Source organism: Gouania willdenowi, chromosome 13, assembly GCF_900634775.1.
Source record: "Gouania willdenowi chromosome 13, fGouWil2.1, whole genome shotgun sequence".
Taxonomy (NCBI): Eukaryota; Metazoa; Chordata; class Actinopteri; order Blenniiformes; family Gobiesocidae; genus Gouania; species Gouania willdenowi.
Genome location: NC_041056.1, coordinates 26,158,123 through 26,183,551, shown reverse-complemented (window position 1 = coordinate 26,183,551; position 25,429 = coordinate 26,158,123). Strand labels below are relative to the sequence as shown.

At 38.8% G+C, this 25,429-nt stretch overlaps 1 protein-coding gene across 3 annotated transcripts in view; it reads left to right on the top strand.

Moving 5' to 3' along the window:
- The window catches only part of ets1 (v-ets avian erythroblastosis virus E26 oncogene homolog 1), a 52,703-nt gene that overhangs the window by 16,834 nt on the left and 10,440 nt on the right, over positions 1-25,429 (top strand). For 2 of the 3 annotated variants that reach the window (XM_028464612.1, XM_028464613.1), the window contains exons 4-6: positions 21,698-21,817; positions 22,400-22,600; positions 23,461-23,538. In XM_028464612.1, the coding sequence (XP_028320413.1) occupies positions 21,698-21,817; positions 22,400-22,600; positions 23,461-23,538 (399 nt within the window). Of the gene's footprint in view, positions 1-7,027; positions 7,394-21,697; positions 21,818-22,399; positions 22,601-23,460; positions 23,539-25,429 lie in introns of those variants that run through there. The other variant, XM_028464614.1, reaches the window with a different exon arrangement.

Here is a 25,429-nt window from a genome sequence, read left to right as displayed (position 1 = left end):
AGGTATAAGAGGGAATTGGATCAAAAATACTGATTCTGGATCAGTTTAAAAAAAATTCAAAAATGTGAAAATCAATTGACAAAATTTCAAAAATCCATATCGCGATTCGTAATCGACCAGTCTTTATTGTCAGCCTCATGGAGTTTTATCCGGATTGATCCAGATTGCACATTTGTATGTGATTTTTGTGAAAAAATGAGGATTCCCAATGTTGGATCTACTATCTATTCATCCTTTTCTAGGGTTGCGGGGTGGACCTACTATATTGTTAATAATGGGGATGGAAATTTCTTTCAAGCCTTTAAAGTGTGAGTGATCTCCCTGAGCTGTTAAAATTTTGATTTGTTTCATTGTGCAGTAATGAATCTCATTGTAAATGACAAAAATATCATCCAAATAAAGTCATTATATGTTCAAGGGATAAATCAAAACAGGAGACAAACATGTTTTGTGCTTTAAGGACTGTAGCAGAGCTTTACTGAGAAAGAGAGAGAGAGAGAGAGAGAGAGATGAGGGCGATCTGGGAGGCATGGAGACTGAGGGGGTGGGGATAATTGAATTATCTTCACAATGGAGTGATGGGGGGCACGTGGTGCCGCTAATGGAGGAAGAGATGTCCTTTTTAGCGAAACTAATTGTTCAGAAAAGAGCTGAGCCTTTGTTCAGGAAAGCCCTGTTACTTTCATTGCACTTACATGCACACAGTTTAGCGAGCTGGGAGCGCATGCACACACACAGACACACAAACATGCACGCGGAAGAGACACTGGAATGTAATGCGAAGCCGTGAGGTGTAGACAAGTGCACCAGCCCACATGCATGAGCACAGACACAGAGACACTTTCAGGGATACAGCACTCCTGTCCCAGCAAAGCCTGTGATCTCAGCAGGAGGCCATCCAGCCTGTGGCACCTTCACACAGCATCCACCACTGATAGAGCGCAGACTGAGCAGCTAGACAGAGGACCCCACTGTTTTACTGTTGGACTGTCTGTTCTCTCTCCCTCTGTGTGTGCGCGTGTGTGTATGTCTGAGTGCCTGCAAATTAGAGACTGATTGATTATTAGCCGCATTTCTCACTATTCACACAACATACCAAACCCAACACATCATATTGCTTGACATAGATCACATGGTTTTTACTGACTTGTGTACACTTGAGAGCAAAAATAACCACTATTTATCATACTCAAATCAAGGCTTTTGTCTGCCAACATCAACGACAATAGCACTCTCTCCAGCTGTACAGTTTCCTTCAAATCAAATAACCTTTCTGTTAACTCTGTGAAAAGTAGCAGGTGCGAAGGTTAAATCTCAGGATTATAGACGAGCAGACAACACAGATGTGCCAATGAGAGACAAACGACATGACGTGGAAGGCAGTGAATAGATAGAAAACTGCATTAGCAGACGTTGCTTTCTTGCCACAAGAGCGAAACTAGCCAACAGTCCGAAAATAATGAGAACCAAACCAACATTTGTTTGATTTCCAATTAACATTAATGTGCATGATTTACATTGTCAAGCACTTAATGAGTAACCTTGCCTGCAAGATGGATTCTCCTGGTGTTCACAAACACCAGAATCCATCTTGTGCTGTCCGCACCTTTGCCTTTTGAAACCGAACCAAATAATGAGGCAGTGTTGTGGTTTAGGGCGGGATATCCGGGTGTGACGAAGGCAGAAGCGCCAAAGCAAAACTGGTGCATGCGCAGTTGCGGGGAGAGGAACTAGCTTGGTTACGCTATTAGCATAGCTCCAAATCAAAATAGAAAGATGTCGACGCAGGAGGATGGTTAACATGCCCTTAACTGGCATACTCGTGTCGCAAAAACGGCAAAAGTCACTCAACGACATAATGACCGCAGCATTACTATCCCCAAAGAACGTTTTCACCAGCGGAGCCTTGTTGTTGTTGTAGCAGCGTCTCTATAATCATAATTTGTTACCATGTGATTGACTAAAACAAATCATGGTGGACAGGCGCTTCGCCCAATCAGCTTCAGGCATTCTGTTCCTGTCCCTCCCTGGTTCTTAAAGGATTCGCCAGACCCAGATCGATGTGGAGAACTTAAGTTAGAGGGAGGGCTACACATCAATCTGGCTCTTGCCAGGTTACTTAATCGGTGTTTGTGCGGTGAATTGTTTATACAATATACCCATTAAAATATGTATTTTTACACCTGTCCTTCAAGGGGCTCTGGAGCTTTTACTAGCTTATTTAAGGTGCATTGCAAGGAAAGACAATCAAAGGCCCATGCACATTGACACTGATTGTCATTTTAGAAAGTTTGTTTCATCTCTTCTTTTTGGTATCCACATCAGTAATCAAGTGTCCATTGACACCATTGTAGAGGCCAGAAACCACCAATGAGAAACAAGGACGTGTAACATCTCTCCACATCACCCAATACCTGTATACTCATTTGAATATCACACTGTGTTTCTGCCTGTTCACTTATGTTGCTTTCATACCGCTATAGTCCCAGACTTGTTCCGAATGGGAGGAGAACAGCTGATAATTTTATCACCCTGATTTGGCTCGGTTTGTGTTTACAACACACTTTTTGATCTGCTCCAAACAGCCTTTGATGCAGTTGCATGAACTAGTTGCTTGGGAGCGGTGTTAGTGGAGCAGAGACTTCTCTGGGCAGACAAACAGAAATAGAAGAATAGGCTCTCATCTGTTGGTCAAAGCGAGTGTGTAAGAGCCAAGAAAATTCTGCCTTCTGCGACTTTTCTTTCAACGCATTGAACAATGGAGCAGCAACAAATTGCCGTGCATTTGGTGGCTTTGATGTTTTGTTTTGTGCCCTAGCCGGTATCTTGCCCCTTTCACAATGCTGTGCACTCCACGTCATATTTGAGACTTCCTGTGTTCTGTTTGAGCCAAGAGCATTTGTGTTCACAGTGCAGTTGAATTGCTCTAGACTTTGGTTGGAAACGCTCCGAGTGCGGCCAAATCAATTGCTCTAGAATTATCCTACCTGATTCGCTCTAGACTTCATTTGCGTGTTGTTCATACCGTCATAACGAGACAAATGAATCCTAGAGCATTTTAACCCCTCTAGGATTCTTTTGCATGACAGTACTTTTAAAATATATTTTGTACTTTGGTCACTTTGGACAAAATGTAGTAGTAAAACCTTCTCTTAAAAGGCTGTTGTATGCCTAGTGATCCTACTTCAGAGTCTTTCCACAATTCAGACTTCAGTGTATATTCATAACGCTGGTAAAGATTAGCGGCCGGCTGAAAGCTCTTGAGGACATTCACATTGTAGGGTCACAAAGCAGGCTGGCAAGATTAGAGTTGATCCTTTAAATCCCATACATTACTTTTAGTGACTGCTCACGTTTGGTAAAAGATTAAAGGTTAAAGTAGCACAAGACAACTTTTTAGTTGTTTCTAGAGTTTAACCAAAGTTAACACTGTGCTTTCGGTAAAACCTATAGTCATTTGATTGTCACCCAACCATCTTTCTATAAACATGCTACATGGTAATATTTGTCTGTTTTTACGTCAGACAATGAATGTCATTGACATCTTTAGATTTTGTTAAATAATTACAGTGGCTCGTTTTAATTTAGTCATTCACTTCACACTCTTCCATCTTGTAAGGACAAACTAAATATTGTTTAAAAGTAAACCATGTTTTAACAAGTCTATATAATCCCATTGGATGGCTACTCTCAAGATCCTTTTAATGTGGTTAAATAGATTATCGCACCCTTTCATTGTCTGTGATTGGCTCCCATAAAAAGGTGTGGGAGTGGCCAATACATGATACTAGTGAGCCTGGTGGGAGGGCTCTCACCTTGCTTGCTTCATATGACTAATTTTAATTGGCGGATGCCTTTATGTAGGTGTGACAGCAAGCACAAATGTTTGTTAGCCCTGACAAAGACCATGCTTGGTTGAGACATATTGGCTTTTTCATTAATTGACCATTAAAATATAGGCTTTTTAGAATGTCTTTCCTCTCTTGCCTGGTTTTCCCTTTTTTTTTTGACACATTTATTTGCCATTTTTTTTTCCAAGAGCAACCTAAACTGCTAAACTTTAAACACTTTTAGCAGCCAGTCATTCCCTTGCCTTTGTGCTTCTTTGATTACATTCTACTTTTTATTAACATTCATTGAATTTTGGTTTAATTGCTATGTTTTCCCTTCAAATAATGTAATAGTTTAAAGTTAAGATTTATAGTGAGATTTTGATTGTTTCCTTTGGTCATGAAAAATACAACATCCAAGCCATTTATTGATCCATAATTGATTGAAGCAAAGACAGAAAAAATGAAACAAACCAAAAAAGGCTAAAGCTGCGCTCAACATGACGTTAGTCAGCAACACCATTAAATCCTAAATGACTACCCTAAGGCACAAAAGAACCCCGGCCATCCTTTTTAAGGACAGATACAAGGGAGTTCATTAATGGAAAACAAAGACGTTCAGTCACAGAAGCTGACTGAGCGACTGGCTGAGATGAAGTGAGAGGTGCTGCACCCTTCTCCCCTGTTCTCCTCCATCACCCCACTCGGTCCTCGATGAGACAAAGCCTCTCACCACAGAACCCACCATTCCTCCTCCCAGCTCCAGCTCCTATCAGGCCAGTGAAACCTGATCCGGGGCTGCTAATGGAGCTGGTGGAGTACCACCGGTTTAAAAATCTATGTGTGATCAATATTCTTGGCTCCCCAGTCTCCAGCTGGATCATCTCATTTAGCCATAAATACGCACAGCACATGCAGAAGTATCATATAGTAGTTCATCACCGAGTGCGTCATATGACTGGATGCTTATTATGAGGTTTGAAGATGGAAAGCTGGAACCATTAATAAAATGAATAAGCAGGGATTTTAATTGACACAGACACACACTTTGCTTTCACTTCTTTTGCTTTTGTTAAAAGTAATAGTCATTTTACATGTTATTGCTATTTGCTTGGCATGGGGGAAGGTTCTTAATGGAAATAGCTTTCAGAGTCTTACTGTGGCTAAAAAGCCTTTTCTGTGTCTTTGTTTCCTCTTTGCAGCAGAACTAATTATTGGTTTGATTTCTGGGAAACAAAAGGTCTTCATTTTTCATGATTGAACAACTAAGTCTATGACTTCATTTTGGAATTAGTTTAGGCATTATGTTCATATGCATGGTTTACATGCTCCACATATATTTTTCTCCTAAAGTCTGGTGTGTCCAAGTTGGTTGTTTTTAAATCATCACCAAAGGGTCAACAGGAAATACTTTGAGGTGTTTATTAGGGTGACTTGGGAGTTAAGAGGAAGTCTGGACCAGCAAAAAAATAAAACCAGACTCTGGTTTAACTCACGTCAGCATTTTTTTCAAGCAATTTTTCTTCTTGAATTATTAACTACTTTAAAATACATTTGATGGAATTTTATCCAAAAGATGCAGTAAGGTCCATGCATTTCCTTTCTCTCTTATTCTATGTAAAAAAATTAAAAAAAATCCGAATGGCATGAGGAGTGACATGCTACAACTGCTCAAATAGGTTTAGTAATTCACTGATAAACAGTAAAAGGGTGGGATGATATGTCGTGCAACTTGATATCACGAAAGTGATGCATACTTTCCATCTCTGCTACATTTGTCCAAAGTGAGCGTGTCTTTTCAACTGCAGAAGACATAGTCAATGTTCAAAAGTCTCAAATTCTCCCAGAAGATGTAGAAATGATAATATTGTTAAAAAAAGAATATAATATAAACATGTCTATATCTAAAATTTGGGCAGTGTGGACTTGTTTTTTTTTTTTATATACTGTATATATTTTATTTCTTATTGAACTTTGTTTTAATACAAAACAATACAGACAAACTTTGATATCAAATTAAAACAAAATAGAGACTGGTGTTAGGTTGAGCAAATACAAAAAGAAACAATGGGGAATTTCAACAATGAAAAGTGACCACAGCAAGGAGTCCTAACCTAGCTAAATAGATATTGATAAGAAAATGAAGAAACAAACAAACACACACACACACACACACACACACACACACACACACACACACATAAATAAAAAAATATCTTATATCAAATTAAAGCTACACAGTAAAGCAGGGGTGGTGAACTCCAGTCCTCGAGAGGCGGATTCCTGAGACTTTTAGATGTTTCCCTGCTCCAACACACCTGGTTGAAACCAATGTGATGTCATCAAGCTCTGCAGAAGCATGATAACGAGCCATTCATTTGATTCAGGTGTGTTGGAGCAGGGACACATCTAAAAGTCTCAGGAATCCGACCCTCGAGGACTGGAGTTCGCCACCCCTGCCTCAGTAAAGCATATAAATCTATGGCTGTTATGTCTTTGAGAAGTTTAAGGTTTTTTTTTTTTGACAAGTTGAAAAAATACAAGGCTGTGTTGACAGTTCTAGTTTGATGTTTTACATAATATAATACTTGTTATGCAAAGTTCATGCACATATAGGAATATGTTTTTGAAGAATCTCATGATGATGACATGATTTGGGTCTGGCATGAATTATCAGTCTCTGTTTTTGTGTTTTAAGTGGCACCTTTTGCACCGTAAATAGGAAACATTGGCCTTAAGCTATTTGCTTTTTAAAATACTTTCACCTGGATTGAAAAGGTCCTGCCCTGAGTACATGGATGTTTGCCAAGAGTCAGTCAAATAAATGTGTGTACTGTTTTTTTTTTTTTACCTTTCTAAAGGTATGGTCCCATATTATCGTGAGCCCTTTATCCTATATCATCTCTTCATGTAAACTTTGTATATCATGTTACTCTTATAAATAGTCAATCCACCAACTTTTTGTTTTTTTTTTTCTTAACTACAGAAACTTTGATGATGCAATTTATGGGAATATGTAATGACCTGAGGGAGTACAGTGTTCAAAGACGAAGGAGGTAGCGTAGGCGTGCGTGCGTATGTGTAAAAGGGTGTGGCGAAAGAGAAGGAGAGGGCGCGTGTAATTGAATTGTGAATCAAGTGGCAAATCAGGCCTTAGCTCCGCCCCTTCTGCTGACGCCACAATCCGGCAGCGCTACGCCCATAAACGCGGCGCTAGAGAGAGGAAGGAGTGAGTGTGTGTATGAGTGTGTGTGAAAGAACGAGGAAAAGGGGAGTGTGTATGTGTGTGCGAAGAGAGGGAAACAGAAAGATTAGGAACATATATGTCTTTTATCCTAGTGTGAGACAACGAATAGTAATACTTACTCTGAACGGGACGCTGAAAGAAGAGCCATTCACGCCTTCATTTTCCTCTCCCATTGGTTTTTTTTTTTTTGGAAGCTGATAGAATTAAAAGAAGGAAAGGACGGTGCGTTTAAAAAATCACGCTGATCTGATGATCATGACGGCAGCCGTCGATATGAAACCGACGTTAACCATCATAAAGGCTGAGAAGATGGACGGTGAGTGAAACAAGTCGTCTGATAGAAGTTGACAGTAAACGCGAGTCACTGCTTAACGTCTCCGTGTCACATTTGGAAAGCTCTCGGTTTTTACGTTGATTGTGAGCGCGGCTGTAATTATTACAGTTGCTGTGAAATACGTGACGTCCTGAACGCACCGTAGTCAGAAAACGCTGTTGGTTGCTCAATTTTGGGAAACACACAGAGAAAAAAATGCTGTCATTGCTGTAGACTGTACTGTACATCTCTGAATTATTACTACACAGTGTTTCACACGCTGACCTGGAGTCCAATACTTTCATACACACATTTTCCCCCCCTTTCTTTCTTTAACGTTAAAGTTATGATTAGGTCTTCTTTTGGAAATGGGTTTAACTTTTTCCCATACATTTGGAAAGTTATTTCTTAATATTTGACCTACTCCAGCACACTATCATCATCTAATGTTTCATAACTTATCTGCTTTCTAAGCTACACCAACTAAAGCTCTCTAACCAGCTGGTGTTATAGAGAATGCCTAATCGCTAGCGGTGGGATGATAGACAGAGCTCACGATGCGATATGGACGATAATAATGGGCTCAGTAACAATATTTTGGATAAGATAAAAAAAAAAGAAAATAAACATGCTTTTATACGACTTTAACTGTGGGCATACTTACTCTGGGTATCTGGAGTAACAAAAAAAAAAAAATAAATAAATAAAAAAAAAAATATATATATATATATATATATAAATAAAAGGTTTTTCAGGATTTTTTTGTTTATCTCCTGACATGTTTCGACTGTCATCTGCCAGTCTGCCTCAGAGGTGATTGCTTTGATGCATTTCTACGAGTTCTCATATAAGGAAAGCATCTTATTTTCACAACTTTTGAAGTTTAAAGTGCCGCTCTGCAAATAAAACGCCCAATCTGAGAGTCACAATTCATGCCAGTCTAAAATTAAACCCAAACCGTGTCATCACAATGACATTCTTAAATATATATCACCATCTGTGCATGAACTATACTTAATTATAATCTCTACACAGTCCAGATTTAATTTATAGACATCTTTTTTGCAAAAATGTTAACATTTCTACATTTTCTGGCATCAATTGAGATCTATTGGCAACGGCTTTGTCTCATGCAGTTTCTCAAGATATCGCGACAGCACTTGTATCATGGACTGTAGATACTGTGACGTTCCAATATCGCAATATATCAATCCCCTCTTTACTAATCACTCCTCCAATCCCAATCCCAGTCTCCTTTCTCTCCCCACCCCCTCCTCACAGTAGCTAAAACTAGTTTTCCAGAGGTAAGGTGGACCCGTATAAAGATGATGCTTCCCTTTTGGAGATACTACTCTAAGCTGTTCCATTTTGTTTAAAATCTGACTCAGGGTTTGCATTCGTTCCACTCACACGAGGGCACTTTGTAATAATTTGCATTTTGCAGCTCATTACATTAACTAATCCTCTTGTGCGTTCACAGCTGAGCTGATGCTGATCTTATCAGAAAAGTGGCAATTTGCATATATGCATCAGGGAAATCTGATGCTCGCTGCCCTGTTTGACCCAATAATAGTGGAGACTCACCTTGTTCTCCCTGCTGTCTATAACAGCAGATCATACATTCATACAAGCATAAACTCACACTGTGCTGATGATGGCACTATCCTGAAAAAGTCTTTCACAACGCTGGCCGTTTTTTTTGCTTTGTTAGATGCTTTAGGGTCATTTGTTTAGCCTGTGGCCCCCTCTTACTCTCATACATACTTAAAACATACAGCGACAGTTGCTGATCTCAAAAAGACATAACAGAGAAGAGTTCTTCTTTGAAGTTGGTCGAGGAGATTGGAAGATGTTTCAAAGCCAGCTGTTGGACTGGGTCAAGCTGGATGGTTCTTGAAAAATGGCAGCTGTTTTAATGAACATGGTTGTTCAGCTTTGCTCCTACATGCCCAGTTTACTGTGTATATAGTGTAGAAAGTAAGTCCTTCCTCATTGAACAAGTTTAATCATCCTTACCCCACCTTACTGTATTTCTTTATGTTCTGTAAGGGAAGTCGATGCCCTGTCAATTTACTTGAGAGGAGGGGGGGCTGGCCTCACTCTCCAGCTGAGGTAATGCCTTTGTAAGTGCTCACACTCCACCAGGGTCATAGGTGCACCCAAACAAAGCTTCTAATGTTTCACCGGGTCGCCATTCGGCTCTTCGGTCTTACAGAAGTCAGCTCCTGGCAATTCACATGCCGAGGTAACCCATACTGTAGTCTGTTATTATTGAAAAAGTTATCTAGCCATAACAAAAGTCCCCCCCAGAGAGTCATGTTTTTACCATAGGGAGTGTTACCGTAAGTCAAAGCAAGATTATACATTTAATACCTAACGAAGTTGTCAATTATTTACAGATGCAAGTTTGTTTGCGACGTGAGTAAGCTGTTCCCCTGATTCTTCCCTCATCTGTTTTGTCAGGCCTGCTGGTTGGGGTTCAGTGACTGACAGGAATGTTTGTGAGCATGCCCTGCTGGGTGGCAGGCATGGAAGATCTTGAAGGGAGGCTCATGTTTATCTGATCAAAACACAGAAGTTTGTTGTAACTGGCATGTCTGATGTTTCTACAAAGAGGCCTTAAAAGGATTATTTCTCCATGCCAGCCATGTATGCATCATGCCACATGTATGACACTTAGGAGCGGATCTGTGATTTAATTCATAATTTTAGGGGGCTGACACGTGTCAGTACTGAGGTGTGTTACATTAGCTTCAAGGTGCTGCATTAGTGTGTTTGTCAGCAGGACCTCAGTAGCGTAATGTAATATATGCCAATGTTTGAGTGTTTGGCTGCTTAGCAGCTGTGCAAACACTGTTTGGGTGATCCAGGCTCTTTTTGATGTGGTCTTTTACTGAATCGGGCCAAGCATTTCAAACAGGTCAGGTTTTATTCTGACAAACTTGGGATATCTGAGATCAAAACCTACATTTTCCGTTCACAGACTTGTGTATCTTATCATGCCAAAAGGCCTGGCCAATGGCTCTTCTTTTGATGCTTGGACATTTCTACGGACTTGCTGAATATTTCTGATGGTTTCTCTATCATCTTGTTCACTCTGCTGTGCTCAATGATGCACTGAGATAACATTAATGTTCTCCTACTCGGTTAGCATTTCATTCATATCTCGCCTAGCATTTTGAAGGTTTGCCCATTCAATCCCTGAACAACGTAGGAAGTTTCCTGACACGTCCCTGGCCACTACATGTTTTTTTTATCTGCCCTTGTAAAGCTTAGTCATAAAGTAAGGTGTACCGCTTTTAAGCACAGCAGGCTGTTAAATGGTTAGCACATGATGAGAGAGGGTTTTCTGAGAGGAACTTGCAAGGTGTGGTCAATATGATGGCTGTAAATGTGTCATAAAATATATAGATAAAAGGTATTGTTGTGCCTTTCCTATTATCCAGATCGATAGAACTTCACATTTTACTCACAAGGGTTTAAACAATCATAATAACCAAAAGAGCATGTTACTTCACTGACCAGAAAATCATCAAGTGTTTTATGTAGCAGACCTTTCTTTTCAATCCTACACCCACCCACTCACATTTTTGTGCCTTTCCTTTCCCTTTCTTCCCCTGCTTCCACACTTTCCGTTTGTCACATGAGTTCCTCTCATGACACCTTGATGTGGTGGATACTGAGTCTACTCTCATTCCAAGCTTGTAATCCCTGAGTCATGATACCGGACACCTGCTGCTTCTCACGCCACAGTGCGATTATCAGTGCGGTTATGTGCAACTTAAGAAAACCGAATAAATGGCTAAGTCAGATAGTAACTGGATTTTTAAATGGATGTCAAGAGCTTAGCTCAGCTGGAATCAGACTATCTACAGCTTGATTAACGTAATGCGATTGACGATCAAGCTATTAGTGAAGGTACGCACTTTAGCTTGACTTCAGTCAGACACAGAGTTCTGTTCATTCTCCACTGTCGCCACAAGGGAGCTTGATAGCAGACAAAAAAATACATGACACACTTTAATACGAACAAGGAAACCTTATTTTGTGCTGCTACAGCTAATGCACAGAGATCAGAGACAAATCTTACTCTTTAGGTCAAAATATTTTGTAAAAAAGAATAATAAAGCAGCACCTACCGAGGTGGAGTCAGACAGAGCTAGTAAATAACTTGTTTTCTTTCCTGCATGTATACACGGACAAAACAAAAGATCTTAGCCATGTGCATGTTACTGGAAACCACTAGTGTTTGTCTGTCAGCACTAGGGGTGTTGGGAAAAAAAATAAAATAAAAAATAGATTCAGTGATATGTCGTGCGATTCTCGGATCGATTCAAAATGCATACATATCGATTTAAAAAAAAAATATATATATATATATATATATATATATATATATATATATATATATATATTTTTTTTTTTTAACCAGGAAAGTCTTTTCCACTGCAGGAGACATTGTAACTGCACAAAGACGTGCGCTGAAACCTGGGCGTTTTGACCAGCTTGTTTTTTTCAAGAAAATCAAAAAAGAAAGTATTAACTTTCTGCATTTATTTGTTGTTTGAGGTATATATCTCAGTCATGTTGCACTAAAATCAAAGTTGGTTTAAAATCCACAGGCAGAAAAATTGCAATTATCGTCCTATTCCTTAATATCTGAATATATCGCATCGTTGCCTATGTATCGGCGTACGAATCGTATCGCCAGATGCCAGGCAATACACACCCCTAGTCAGCACCTTAACTGGCTTGATTGCTCACTAAAATGGCATCAGTGTTGGGCAGGTTACTCTAAAATTGTAATACATTTGATTTTACATTACTAATTATAAGCATAAATATGTAACATATTTGTATTACAATATTACCTCCAAAATGTTACACTACTTAAAGTTACTGTCACACATTTATGTGGTGTGAAGCCATTTTAAAATACTAATCCTATTACATTGATACCATTACAGATTAATGTCTACAAATATGACACCACAAAACACTTTCCTTTTCCTTTTGAATAAAAATATACAAACAAAAATGTATCTATTGAGCAAAAAACACAAAAGAAAGCTTTAATGTTCAGATATCGTTAGGTATGAATGAATAAATTTGAAATTGTGAGAGTAATTTTACTTTACAAATGTGTAGTTCGTTTCCATGGCCATGCGTTGATTTGCAACAGTCCGCTCTGCAGGTTTCTTCTTCTACACCGTAGAAATGGGTAGAATTTACAGTGGTGTCTTCAACACTTTTTTGACTTTTTGTTTTTCTTTTTCATTGGAATATCAGTGGAATTCATTAAAGTCTCTATGTAACTTGCGTTACTTAGATTGTAACTAGTAATATATTGCTGGTTTTCGTTTCAGTAATGCCTTATATTACTGCGTTACTTAAAAAAGGAATTTATCACAGTAACTTGTTACTTTTGTAATGTTACTCCCAACACTCTAATTTAATCACCAAATCTATCTTATCTGTGGGGCTTACTATGTTTTTCAATCTTCCATATTTAAAAATGGTTTTCCTTTTTAATAAATAGAACATGGGCTGGTTTAGTAACACGCCTGTCTTGAACATCATTCCACTGTACCGCAGGGCACAAGGTTTTTTTCCCGATTGGATGTTTAGCTGTCCAGAATGTGGTTATTTGAGTGATTTTGTTCAGCCGATTTTCTAACTACTCCCTCGTCTGTCCACATTCACTGCATACCACCTGTTCTTCCAAAGCAAAGATTGACAGAGATGGTATATGTTTAAATGGTTAGTTGCTAGTTTGTGATGTTGTGCTCATTATAAGGTTGGCATCATTGAAAGACAAAAAGAAGCCCCATTTTGAGCATGGATGTATACTGTAAGTCTGTGTTGGTCATTCTTCTGATGGAACTATAACAGCTACATTTCCTCACTGATCTTGGTATTTCAAGCAAAACTCGACCCAACACAAGATATGTTGGGATAGACTATGGGTGGATGAATTTATACTTAAACATGGGGAGTCACGGGTTGCGAAAAATCTAGATTTTCCTTCCTTGACAGTTTTTTTTCTCAGGTTTTGCTGTACGAGATGATGTTTTAAAAAAAAACAATTCCAGATAAAGCATTGCATGAGTAGTTAATATGAATGAGCATTGAGGCATTTGGGAGGAATTTTATTGGGTATGGCCAGTGCTTTAATCATGACCGGTCACTACATTAAACAAAGCTGTGTGATATCCCCAAATGTCACGTCATTCTTTGATGGAATGAGTCACGACTCGTCAGTATGAGTGTGTGTCTCTAAAGATTTGGAGGGGGGAAAAAAAAAAAACAAGAACACATTTTTGAGTTCACACAATCAAAGCGTTATTGGAATGATCCTAAAGTACTCCGTTTTCATGCTGATCTTTATTTAACTCTTTATATACAATAGTCAGGCAATTTCAAGTACATTGGCTTCATAAAACTCATGCTTGGAAAAATAAAGAGAGGGACTGAGATGTAGCCAGATGTTTTATAGCTTTATTGGTCATTGACTCTTAGCTAGGGCTAAAATAGAAAAGCAATTTATCATCAAGTGCTGAAATCATTTTTGTTACTCGGACCACAGGTTTTTTTCTTTTCTTTTTTGGGTCCCATTAGTTGAAACCAGAAAGCTTTGAGAAGCACATTAGTAATTGTAAAACAGAGATGGAATGTGAGGCATGCAACATAAAACACCGTGTTCAAGGGAGAATTTATTTGAGAAACACCAGTCGGGCAACAACAGCTTGCATTCAAACATGCAACCATCTCATATCTGTAGTTATAATTGGCCTATTTTCAATCTGCTACATCACGCAGATGCATGAACTTGTACAGTGTCGCATAATTCACACTCATACCACAGAACTGATTGTGGAATGTATCAGTTTGGACTAGAATGGGGCAGGCGGCATGTTTTGTGGAAAACATGCAACACGGAGAGTAAACTGTTTGTCAGGCGTGTCGTGTGTTTGGTTTAAGGCCTAAACAGCTCTCCCAGAACATCCCATGTCTGTTTACAACTGGGAGGAATCCTGGGAGGACAGTAAGCCTGGAAATGGCTAAACTAGCACCACCTGTACTCACAAGCGGAGTTTTTTACTGCCTGGTTCTCTCTATTTTTCCAACCATGCTATTGGCTCAGAAACAAGGTGATCAAAGTCATTTAGTTTCTTTGTCAACCACGGAATGTTTCAAGATATAATTATTTTTAGAACCGTCCTCTTTCTATTTGTTGTTCACACACTATATAAACTTAAAACATTTTTCTGCCTTCTGAAGACAATAAATAACTTCTAAGTTGTGAAATAAGTGGCTCTAGGAAAAGTACAGTACTGTCTGTTGCTCAATTTCAAATTTTTGAGGCAGAGCCAAACCCAAATCACTTTATAACGTCAAAGATCATAGACAAATGTATGTTGTTAGATATGCAATGTAATGCGAGCCAAATTCCATTCAACAGGAATTCTCATCAAGCTTTTAGCTCTGTTAATGACATTCAGGGAACATAATAGTATCTGGTGCTGAAGCTGGAGAGTAATTCTACTGCAGTTACCAGTGTGTCTGTGTTGGAAATGTTGTTGGGTAACTCTCTTTTCATGGCTGAAGACAAATGTCAGCAGCCTTGTCCTGTTCAAGCAGCTTACACTACCGCAGGATCGTGTGTCAGGAGGGCAGCCAGAAGTCAGTGGTAGAAGTCTGACAGAAAAAAGAAAACCTCGCTGTTCAGCGGAGTTAACAGTGATGCTGGGATTGCCTCTAGTTGATGTGTTGTGTGCTTACATGCTCTAGAGACCATGCTGGGTGTAGGTCAGGTTTGGCTTCATCCCATTGCCAAAAATTCTATTCTTGCTTCTTGACATTGCTATTGAAATCCAAACAACTTGAGTGACTGAACAAGCAGCCCTCTCAAAAACCAGACTGCCACCCCACCCTCCTGCTCTTGCTTTGCCACAGTCCTCAGTAACCACTTTATCACCCTCTGCCACTGAATGGACCCCCTTCATACTGGCTGAGTTTATGACCCTGCGTTCCTAGACCAGAGTTCTAGATATGAATTTCCATCAAAGGCTCTTGTAGATACCACTGTCACGCCTGTTCTGTCGTGGAGTGGCTAATCTGCATTAAAGACCCAATGGCAGGATGTTAGCTTGCAATCAAGTCCTCCTATATACTTTCCTTAGACCTCAGCTTTAATAATAGGTACATCAGGAATTCCCAGGAAGTGTATATTTTTTTATTGGTGGTTGTGTACCCTCTCCTAGACCCACAATTTGCAACAGGAGATACTGTACGCCCTGTTTTTAAATTTATTAAACTGCTAGTTTTTACGTTATTCCATTGTTCATGATAAGTCTTGAAATGCCATTATTTGTGTATATTTAAATAAAAAAGAACAATAAATTAATAAAAGTTGTAGTTGTTTTCTGCAAGAGGACAATTAGACTTGTATTTATTGAGTTATATTTTAGATATAGCTCAAAACTTTAAAGTTTTGCTATAAAATGAACGTAAAGCCATCAATATTCAAAGCCGAGTTTTATTGCATGAACAGATTTTACACCAACCCTAATTAGTTCACTGTATGTGGACCAGCGTTCATTTCTTTGGAGTCTCTTTTTGTTCGGAAAGGCATTAAAGCCGAGGTCACAAATGGCAGACCCCATTCTGGGTCCAGGGCTGCACGGCGCCCATTGTGGGTCTGGATCTGGGTCTACAGAAAAACAGAAGTTACGAATTATATCTTAATGTAGCACTTCTATTTTTTTGCCTGCACAACTATTGCAGCTTTACAGTAATGTTCTAGCTGACAAGAAAACGCCCAAACTGATTGCATGCGATTCATGTCGTCCCACGTGACACGGCTCAAACAATCAAGTTTGTGCATTACCAGAGGTAAACATTGTGACTCAGAGCAGAGACTTAAGGGAGAGCATCACATGAGAAAATGGAAGAAAGAAAAGAAAGATCACATTATAAAGATAAAGTAAAAGAAGAGGATGACAGAGCTGGAGAAGGGAGACTCAGACAATGACATCAGAGAAAGTTAAGAAAGAGATGGGGAGAGAGCAGTGATTAAAAATATGCAATAAATGACTCTCGGCAAAAAAAATAGTATTCCAGACAGGACAGACTCATTTCTGTTTCTACTTCCAACAGGTAGCACTAAACGAATCCATCTGATCTGTTCACAAACTGTGGCAAATATTAAAAGTGGTGATGAGAAACGACATTATGAAACAAACATAAAGGTTTTAACAAACATACTCATGTCTGAAACAAGACCTCGGAAATTAACTGTCCCAGTATGACCAGTCCACCAGGATCCTTAGTCAGACATTTACTGCCCAACAACGTGTCCATGAGTGTTCCCTCAGCTTCTTAGATTTGAAACAGTAGCCTACATATAAGCAATATATTATCATTTATGATTAAAGTTACAGCTATGAAAATTTCATCTGTTATTTAAGATTTGTAAGATAAGATAAAGTCCTATGAACGCCTGGCACTTAGTGACAGCACTTCCAAACAGGACAATAGAGTAGGGTTGTCCGATATTAGCCTGAAAACGAGTATCGGATATTGGATTCAATTTTCTGAATTCTCCGATATATTTTATTTTTCCCCCCAATTCATTTTATATTTATTCAATTGTAGAATACTATAGATATTATGTTGAAGGTTAAAATTTTTGTGACAAATTGGTTAATAATAAATGGGTCAGTTTAGACTATTCTCTGTTTGAGTAACATTCCACTCTACAAAATAAGTAATCATTATTGTTTTATTAAAGATAAAAAGTATGTATAATCATACTTACTATTTTTTTTTTTTTTTTTTACAATGTCTGTATTGGCCGATACGCAAAGCTGCAATATCGGTATCATATCGGAAATGAGTTATATCAAGACATCCCTACAATAGAGTAATATGTTTCAAATCCAAGTTACCATAACTTATAGAGTCAATTTCAGGTCAATTCTTTTAGAGCTAAAGTTTTCTACATTATGGCTTCTATTATCTTCTTCTCGTTCTTTGTTTTTGTAAACTGTTTTGTCCTGCCCCACTTTAAAGTCTATATGGCTATTCATAGCTCAATGACATGATAGAAAGCATATTGTCTCTATTTGTGGGGTCTGTTTGCCTGCTCTGCTTGGATCATTGCATCATTCTGAATGAAGGCAGCAGCCCAAGCTTTATGAATGAACGGAGTCTCTGCCAGAGGCTGGAAGATGGCACTAATCCCACTGTGATGTCACTCTGGAGACGAAGAAACCTCCCATTCAGTTGTCTGTCTCCTTCACTGTTTTTGCCCCCCCTTTTCCCTCAAGGCTCTTTCCTCCTGTGATGGGCTCGTGTTACAAGCTGGTGACTCACCCCATTCTCATTTTACCTATCCCTAACCCATCAATGATGCTGCCATTAGCTTTCTCTTCTAAAATTCCCTGCACAGCCGTGCTAGTTCCAGTCCAGCACAAAAAGTCCTTTATTTCACAGCTACATTTTAATGCTCAGGCAGGAACGGCTCTTAATTAAGTTCATGTGTATACATGTTTTTTAAATGTGTGATTTACAGCCAGAATTACCAAATGGGCTGGTCACGGCTTAATCGTGGTTGAGGTGCACGGCTTTCTTTTTCAGAATCATCTGGAGTTCATATTGTGAGATCACTCGGCAGCGTATCCATTCCTCATGTATCTAAAAGGGAGTGGCACATCAATACTTTTCTACTGTATCTTTAGACTGAACTATCCATGAGTCTCATTTTTGCTGTAAGTCTTAGGAAAGATTAACTTATTGCTCTTTTAACACCATTAATATAAATTACTTTCAGTATCTACTTTCTAAAGCAGACGCTCCCATTTTCGACTGCGTCACGTCAGTGAAATGTAATTGCCCCAAAGTCGCCTGTGATTTACTCCCACCCCCACATTTCTTGAGCTAAGTGGATAGGACTCAGTTTATGGATAGACCCATGCTGTCTAATGTGGAAAGTGGTGACTTAAGGATGCTCTAACTCTCATTGCAGACTGACCAGTGTGCATCTAATGGGACTCACAGGCATTAAAATCATATCAGGACTTCATCATTTACTAGAGATTGTCTAGAAGCAAGTTTGCCTCTCTGTCTAATGGATGCACATTGTGCATTAGCACTGCCGCAGATAACTTTCAAATGGATCACTCGCCAGGGAGATGGCTCTATCATCACTTTGCGTTTTGCATTTGCCTGTCAGCATAGCATTAGCCTCTGTTGTGTATTTAAAATTTCACCACAATGAAAAAAAAAAAAAACCCTGCGAAGGGAATGACTTGGAAAACTTATTTGTTTTTTGGTACATGATATTATCCACAAGTTTTGATCAAATGCAGCTTACCAAATATATTGACTTTATACGGTAATCAAGATTTGAAATTGGTAGTTGATGCTCATGCTCTCAGGTGTGGACTGTCTTTGAAGTTTTTAGTGCAGAAGTTGTTTCAAGTGTCAATGGGCAAGAACATGCTGGTGCTTGGTTAGATGAAAGCAACGTCAAGGGAGGGACTTAAACGGTTGGAAAGTACATGCCAACTCCACTTGATCCAGCTCAAATAAACAGCCTCGTTTTGCCTTTGCCTTCACATCAAAGCACAGATCAGAGCCACTGTCCCTTCTCAGTGTGAAGGCAGCATTAATGTTTTCACTACTGAAACAGTATTTAAAAGAGAAAGCAGCCCAGTAGAAACTTGCATAACCTTGCTGTCAAGGGTACATTTACAGAAAGACACTTTTATCCTATTTTAATTATATTTATTTTATCATAATTCCAAAAATCTGTATGTTGTGCTTCATAGTATTCTGTGTAATCCTGTTACCTCACACTATGTCTTCAGTCTTGCTTTTAATGTATTAAAAACGGTTTAGTTATTTCGTCACCTTTATCACAGACTAATCTACAGTTTTATCCAAGGTCTAACCAACCCCATAGATAAGTAATATGCTTAGTTTTACACTTTTTTTGAGTAAAAAGACAAAAAAAAAAAAAAAAAACAACCAAAAAAGAAAACTCTGACAAGACCTCATTTTACCAAAAGCCAGACAGTGGTTGCATGGGCAAAAAGAAGGACAGCTGCTTTACATTCCTAACAAGGTCGCAGCGTCAGCAAGTGTTGAAAACAAGCATAAAGTCTATGTTACCCTAGTGTGCTGCTGGCAGATAAAACCACCAACTGGCAGAGATGCCAGAACATCTGGTCCAGGCGAACGGTACTGCTGCAAGAGGAGTGAGACAGATTGTCCTCATAAGTAACTGAACCTGAAGCAAGGCTTTGTGTCTCATCTGTATTTTTATCGTTTTTTATTGTGGGGAGACGGTTTAACTGTGAACCAACCAGAGGCATACTGCAAAACAAAACAAGGATTGATTGTTGTATTTCAATCCAAGTTAATGAAAGGAAGATGCTCCATTGTGGTGGAGATAACTTTTCCTATGGTTTTTCCGTAATGTTATTGCATTCCTCCTGCAAATAATGGCTTTATGTTAAACTGCCCCTCATCTGATATATTTAGATTTTAGCCTTTGTTGTATGGTTGAAATCTATGATATTTGGAAGACTGTGTGGCTCTTTGTGTCAATTTAAAAGTCATTGTTGTGCTTCGGACTGATATAGCATCAGTGGCCTTGGGGTCTCACCCCTTCTCCCATGCTTCACCCTCTCATCCCAGACTTGTGCAGTCTGGTCATTTTAATTAGATGAGTACGAGTCATCAGGCACTGTTTAAACCCATCAAAGGGAGCTCTGTTCCCCACTGGTTGCCCACTGGCTGTGAGCAAAGAACAGTAACCCCTGTGTGTCCAAGTGAAACTCTTGAGACGGCCCACCCCCGGCTCTCCGAGCCGCCCGCTTGCAGGCCTGGTGACATCATCACCCCATCCTTTGACCCTTGACCTGTCAGAATATTTGACCCCATGCCCGCCCTCGTGACAGTGGGTCCACTGTGTAGGGGCTGCATGGTTGGGGGGCTGCATGAGGTCACGGTGTCATTGATGGGCACCAGGCGCTTCTCTCCCTCCCTGAATACCAGCCATGTGTGGGAGAGCGGGTGGCTGCTGTTAAGGTGAAAGCTGTGACAGATTTAGCCTGAGAGTCTGACACTGTCTTTGTACACCATGTTTATTATTATTTAATAGAGGTGGGGCGATAGACAGAGTTCATGAAATGATGGCTTCTTGATAATTATGCAATCTTTTGGAAAAGGGAAAAAAAGACCAAAAAAATTGCCGTTTGGTGAATAACCATGCATTTATTTAACTTTATTTCTGGGCATACTTACAGTACGTGCTATAACCTTTTCAATGGAATTTTAAGGAATATACTTTTTTTAAATAAACAACAAACTGACAATTCATGCAAGTAAATAAAACCAAATCCTGTCATGATTAGGCTGGGCGATACATCAACATTCAAGATATATCAAGTTTTCTATTTTGGCTAAATAGAAAATTACAATAAAACCTATATCCATATATATATTTTTTTTTTATTAAATGTTTTGTATCAAAATACTTTTTTAAGAGTGACTGCTTTTGCTACTTCTCATTAAGGCATGAAAAGCACAGTTAGATGGATTTCTGAGTGCATCCTAACCCAGACCTTCCCCTAAACAAGCCACACTACAGAACTCACTCACACGTGCTGTCCCGATTGGAGAAATAGCCAAAAGTGGCACATAATGTGCAGCTGTGGCATTTTTCATCAGCAAATTTAAATCGTCTTTATGGTCAGACTTCATTTGAATTAAAATTATTGAGATTATATATATAAATATCGAGATATGCGTTTTGGTCCATATTGCTCAACCCTAATCATGATGACTTTCTTAATTTCTTCTTGGTTGATGGTTGTGTTCGTATGTATGTATGTATGTATGTATGTATGTATGTATGTATGTGCGTGAACTTTAAATAAGTTATTTTAAAACATTAAGCTCAGGTGATTTACACAGCCCAAATTTAATATTTGTTTTTCAAGATACATTATTAGCATGTCAACATTTTCAGACAATAGATATTGTGACGTTTCGATATTACAATACATTGTTGCTCCATATATCGTCCCATTTCTGTCCCATATTCCTCTGATGCTTCATTTTGTGTGGAATTTCTTTGAAAAGTGTCTTATCTCAAGCATATTGGCTTGTTTCTCCCACCACCTCTGTGTCAGGTTCAGTGACTACTGAAATAGTATCATTTGTGAATGATTGCAGCACTCAAAATACTTGTTGATATTTACCTTTTTTTTTTGTTTGTTTGTTTTTGATTGACAGATCCAGAATGTGGAGATGTCCCACTACTAACTCCAGGAAGTAAAGAAATGATGTCCCAAGCGTTAAAGGCTACTTTCAGCGGCTTCACCAAGGAACAGCAGCGGCTGGGTATTCCCAAAGGTACAATTGGCAGATTCTGCTTTTTTATTTGTTGGCCTCGTCATCGAGGGTGATAGAATCTGGTCCGCAGAGTACGTGTTCACCAATGCACCTCATCGCATCACATCACATGCACGTTCTTCGGCCTCCCAAACTGCACCCTTTACGGGAAGATATCTCTTTTAAAAAAAAAAAGGCCGGGTGAACAGGAGACACAGTTATTTCACAAATGGCTTTACATTACATGCATTTCAGGCCAGGCAGACTGGCTGCCTGCAGCATTCAGAAGAAGAGACAGACGGACTGTAAAATAAGGAGTTAGTGCTGTTAAATCAAGCAACCACAAGGATGGTTCACTCTGCTGCTTGCAAACAGGAGGCCTGTCAGTCTGTCTGTAGTCACACCATATCTGCTAACAACAACGATTCTGCTTATCACTTCTGTTTACAATCGCTACTGCTGCCTCTCTGGATTTGGTTGATTGCTACGTGAAAGCTGACATTAGCAGAAAAAGGGGAACCTCTTCCTTTAATGTCGCTTGATTATTGGAGTAAATGTGTCGGCAGCTCAGATGTGCCCATCACTAATTGCGATCCTTCTCAGATCCCAGGCAGTGGACGGAAACCCATGTGGCAGAGTGGCTAACTTGGACGGTCAATGAGTTCAGCCTGAAGAATGTCGACTTTGACAAATTTGCAATGAATGGAGCGAGTCTGTGCGCCATGGGAAAGGACCGATTCCTGGATTTGGCACCAGATTTTGTGGGTGACATCCTCTGGGAGCATTTAGAAATGCTTCAGAAAGGTGAGGCTACAAATATTTAGGAAACGTACATTTTGCAGATCTGATTTTTGGTAATTATAAGTCATTGCGGAAAAAAAAAAAAAAAAAAAACAATATTAATATATAACACATGGCTTTGTAATGCCTCACACAAGTGAGGGTACACATAAAAAATATGTTTATAAATATATACAAATATCTATAAGAACAGTCACTGCAGTGGATATGGTAATGACAAGGAACTAGTGAGGCAATAAATGTAAAATATATAATAATAATAATGTTGATTATCATTAATTGGGATAGGTATAGCATTAGTATGGTAATAATAATGAATATAGAAACAATAACAAAAGTGATGATAACGATTATGTCGAGGATTATAGCTTTGATTATAATATAATTGCAGTAATAATAAGTAAATAGTTGAAAAAAATGTGAAGACATTAAGTACTGTGATTATCAGTGATGATGGGTATCAGTAATTGTCAGAAAGGAATTAATATAAATCTAAACACCAATATAATGTATTTATATACAATATGTGTTGCTTTTTGTATGTTTGTAATGATAATTAATATGGTTTAGGCACCTATAACCTTTATTGCTTCGGCCTGCTTCTTTTGAGCTTTCATTATCGTGTAATAATGTAACTTGTTTTGTAAAAAGAAAAAAACATGATTGCAAATTCTTCAAATAAACTGAACTAAACTAATATTTGAATTACGGATTCTGTCTGCATCATCTTGAGAAACAGGAGCTTAACAGGAAGAAACAATTTAGCAGCATTCATTAATTTTTGATAATGCTGTATGCAGTTACATGATACACAAAATCAATGACAAGGTCACTGACGTTCACTCTATCTATTTTTCATGAAGAGGATACAAAGCATTATCCCATCAATGGACTGACCTCCAACTTCCAGGAATCCCGCTATACCTCAGAGTATTTTGTCAGTAAGTACTTATCACTTTCCACTACCTCTGAGGACACAAAGTGTAACTGATGAATGAAAATAGAAGCCAGGAGCTCCGTGTCGCAGCTAAAACAGGATGAAAAATGGCCTGGAGAAAAACAGCTTTTTTAAAAATGTTATTTTATAGTTGTTGTAGGGCTTTTTGTCTATATTGAAACTGATAAATAAATAGGGTAACCTATCTATGGTATTTATCTTTGTCATTGGCACCCTAATTGTTTTGTATAAGATGGTTGAGATTGTTCTTGCCTAGTTAAAGCTGCTACCCCTGATAATTTTTGCCTCAAAGATCAACAAATTAAACATCATTTACTTCACAAAGAAAGAAAAAAGGTTGTAAATGCCCTTTTGTTTACATTTTCACGCATTGCATTGTGGGATGTTGAGTCTTGTAAACGAACGCAAAGAAGTGTTTTTCCTTCATTTTGTAATTCTTTGTCTTTTTTCACCAGAAAAGCAAGACACTGATTCTCTTGACACCTTTTTGTTCTAGTTTGTTTAAGGCAGTGTTTTTCAACCTTGGGGTCGGGACCCCATGTGGGGTCGCCTGGAATTAATATGGGGATGCCTATAATCTTAAAAAAAAAAAAAAAAAAAACTTGGGTAAAAACAAAATAAAATTCTATTTTTTTTTTTTTTTTTTTTTTGGAATTATTATGCTTCAAATACAAATCACACAATAAATATCAAATAACTGTATCCAATACTTAAACCTTCTCAAATATAAATTTAGTATAGAAATATGAGGTGGTGGACTTGCAATGCCTGGAAATATAAAAAAACAGTCTGTTTACAGGGGAGATTTCATTCATTTCATTTCATTTATTAGAATTTTTCGAGCAGGGACAAGAAAACAAAAAACAAAAGGAACAAAACATGTCTTTGGGGCGGATTCACTAAGATCTGAAATAAAAGGTGGTAAACCAGGTGCGTCCTTAAGTCCTTTGGTGGCACTGTTTCCTCACCTGCTGTGGAGAGTTCACTAAGATTGCGCCACTAATAGTTGAGCATAGACGTGGTTGAGGCCGACCTATTTAAATGAATATTTGACTCGTTCACTGTGGAGAGATGAGTGCACAGAAGCACAAAATGACATCTGAAGAAGTGAAATTTTAATTATTTTCTTATACTCAAAAGGTTAACTGGAGCTTTTTCTTCTCCGCTGTGTTTTCTGTCAACATTCAGTGCAGCTATGATCTGAGTGTGAGTCGTACTATTTTCCAGTGCAAAAACAGTCAACACAAACCGTTCAAGGTGTGATGATTTGCATTGCGCCGGCTGCAAAAATTTATTTGCATTTCCCCCTCCCATTTTATGCACCCCTTAAGAGATACGCCTACTTTACATATTCATCAGAGGGAAACGCGCTAAATGGATTGTGGGCGCATCGTGATGCGCTCAACACGCGCAGTCCTGATTCCCTGGTGTTTGTACCTCTTATTAGCGCGTGGAGTGATGTTTACACACGTTTTAATGGTAAATGGACTTGATTTATATAGTGCTTTATAACCACACTGAAGCAGTCCCAAAGCGCTTTACATATCAGCTCATTCAGACACTCACTCTCACATTCACACACCAATGGGACAGGACTGCCATGCAAGGCGCTAGTCAACCACTGGGAGCAACTTAGGGTTCAGTGTCTTGCCCAAGGACACTTCGACACATAGTCAGGTACTGGGATCGAACCCCCAACCTCTCGATCAGAAGACGACCCTCTACCACCTGAGCCACGGTCGCCCCTAAACATTTAGTGAATCCGCCCCACTAAGTACTAAACAGAATACAAAAAAAAAAAACTAATCAATAACTAATACATACAAGAACACAAAGCAAAATACCAACAATGGTAATACATTTCATTCAGTTCA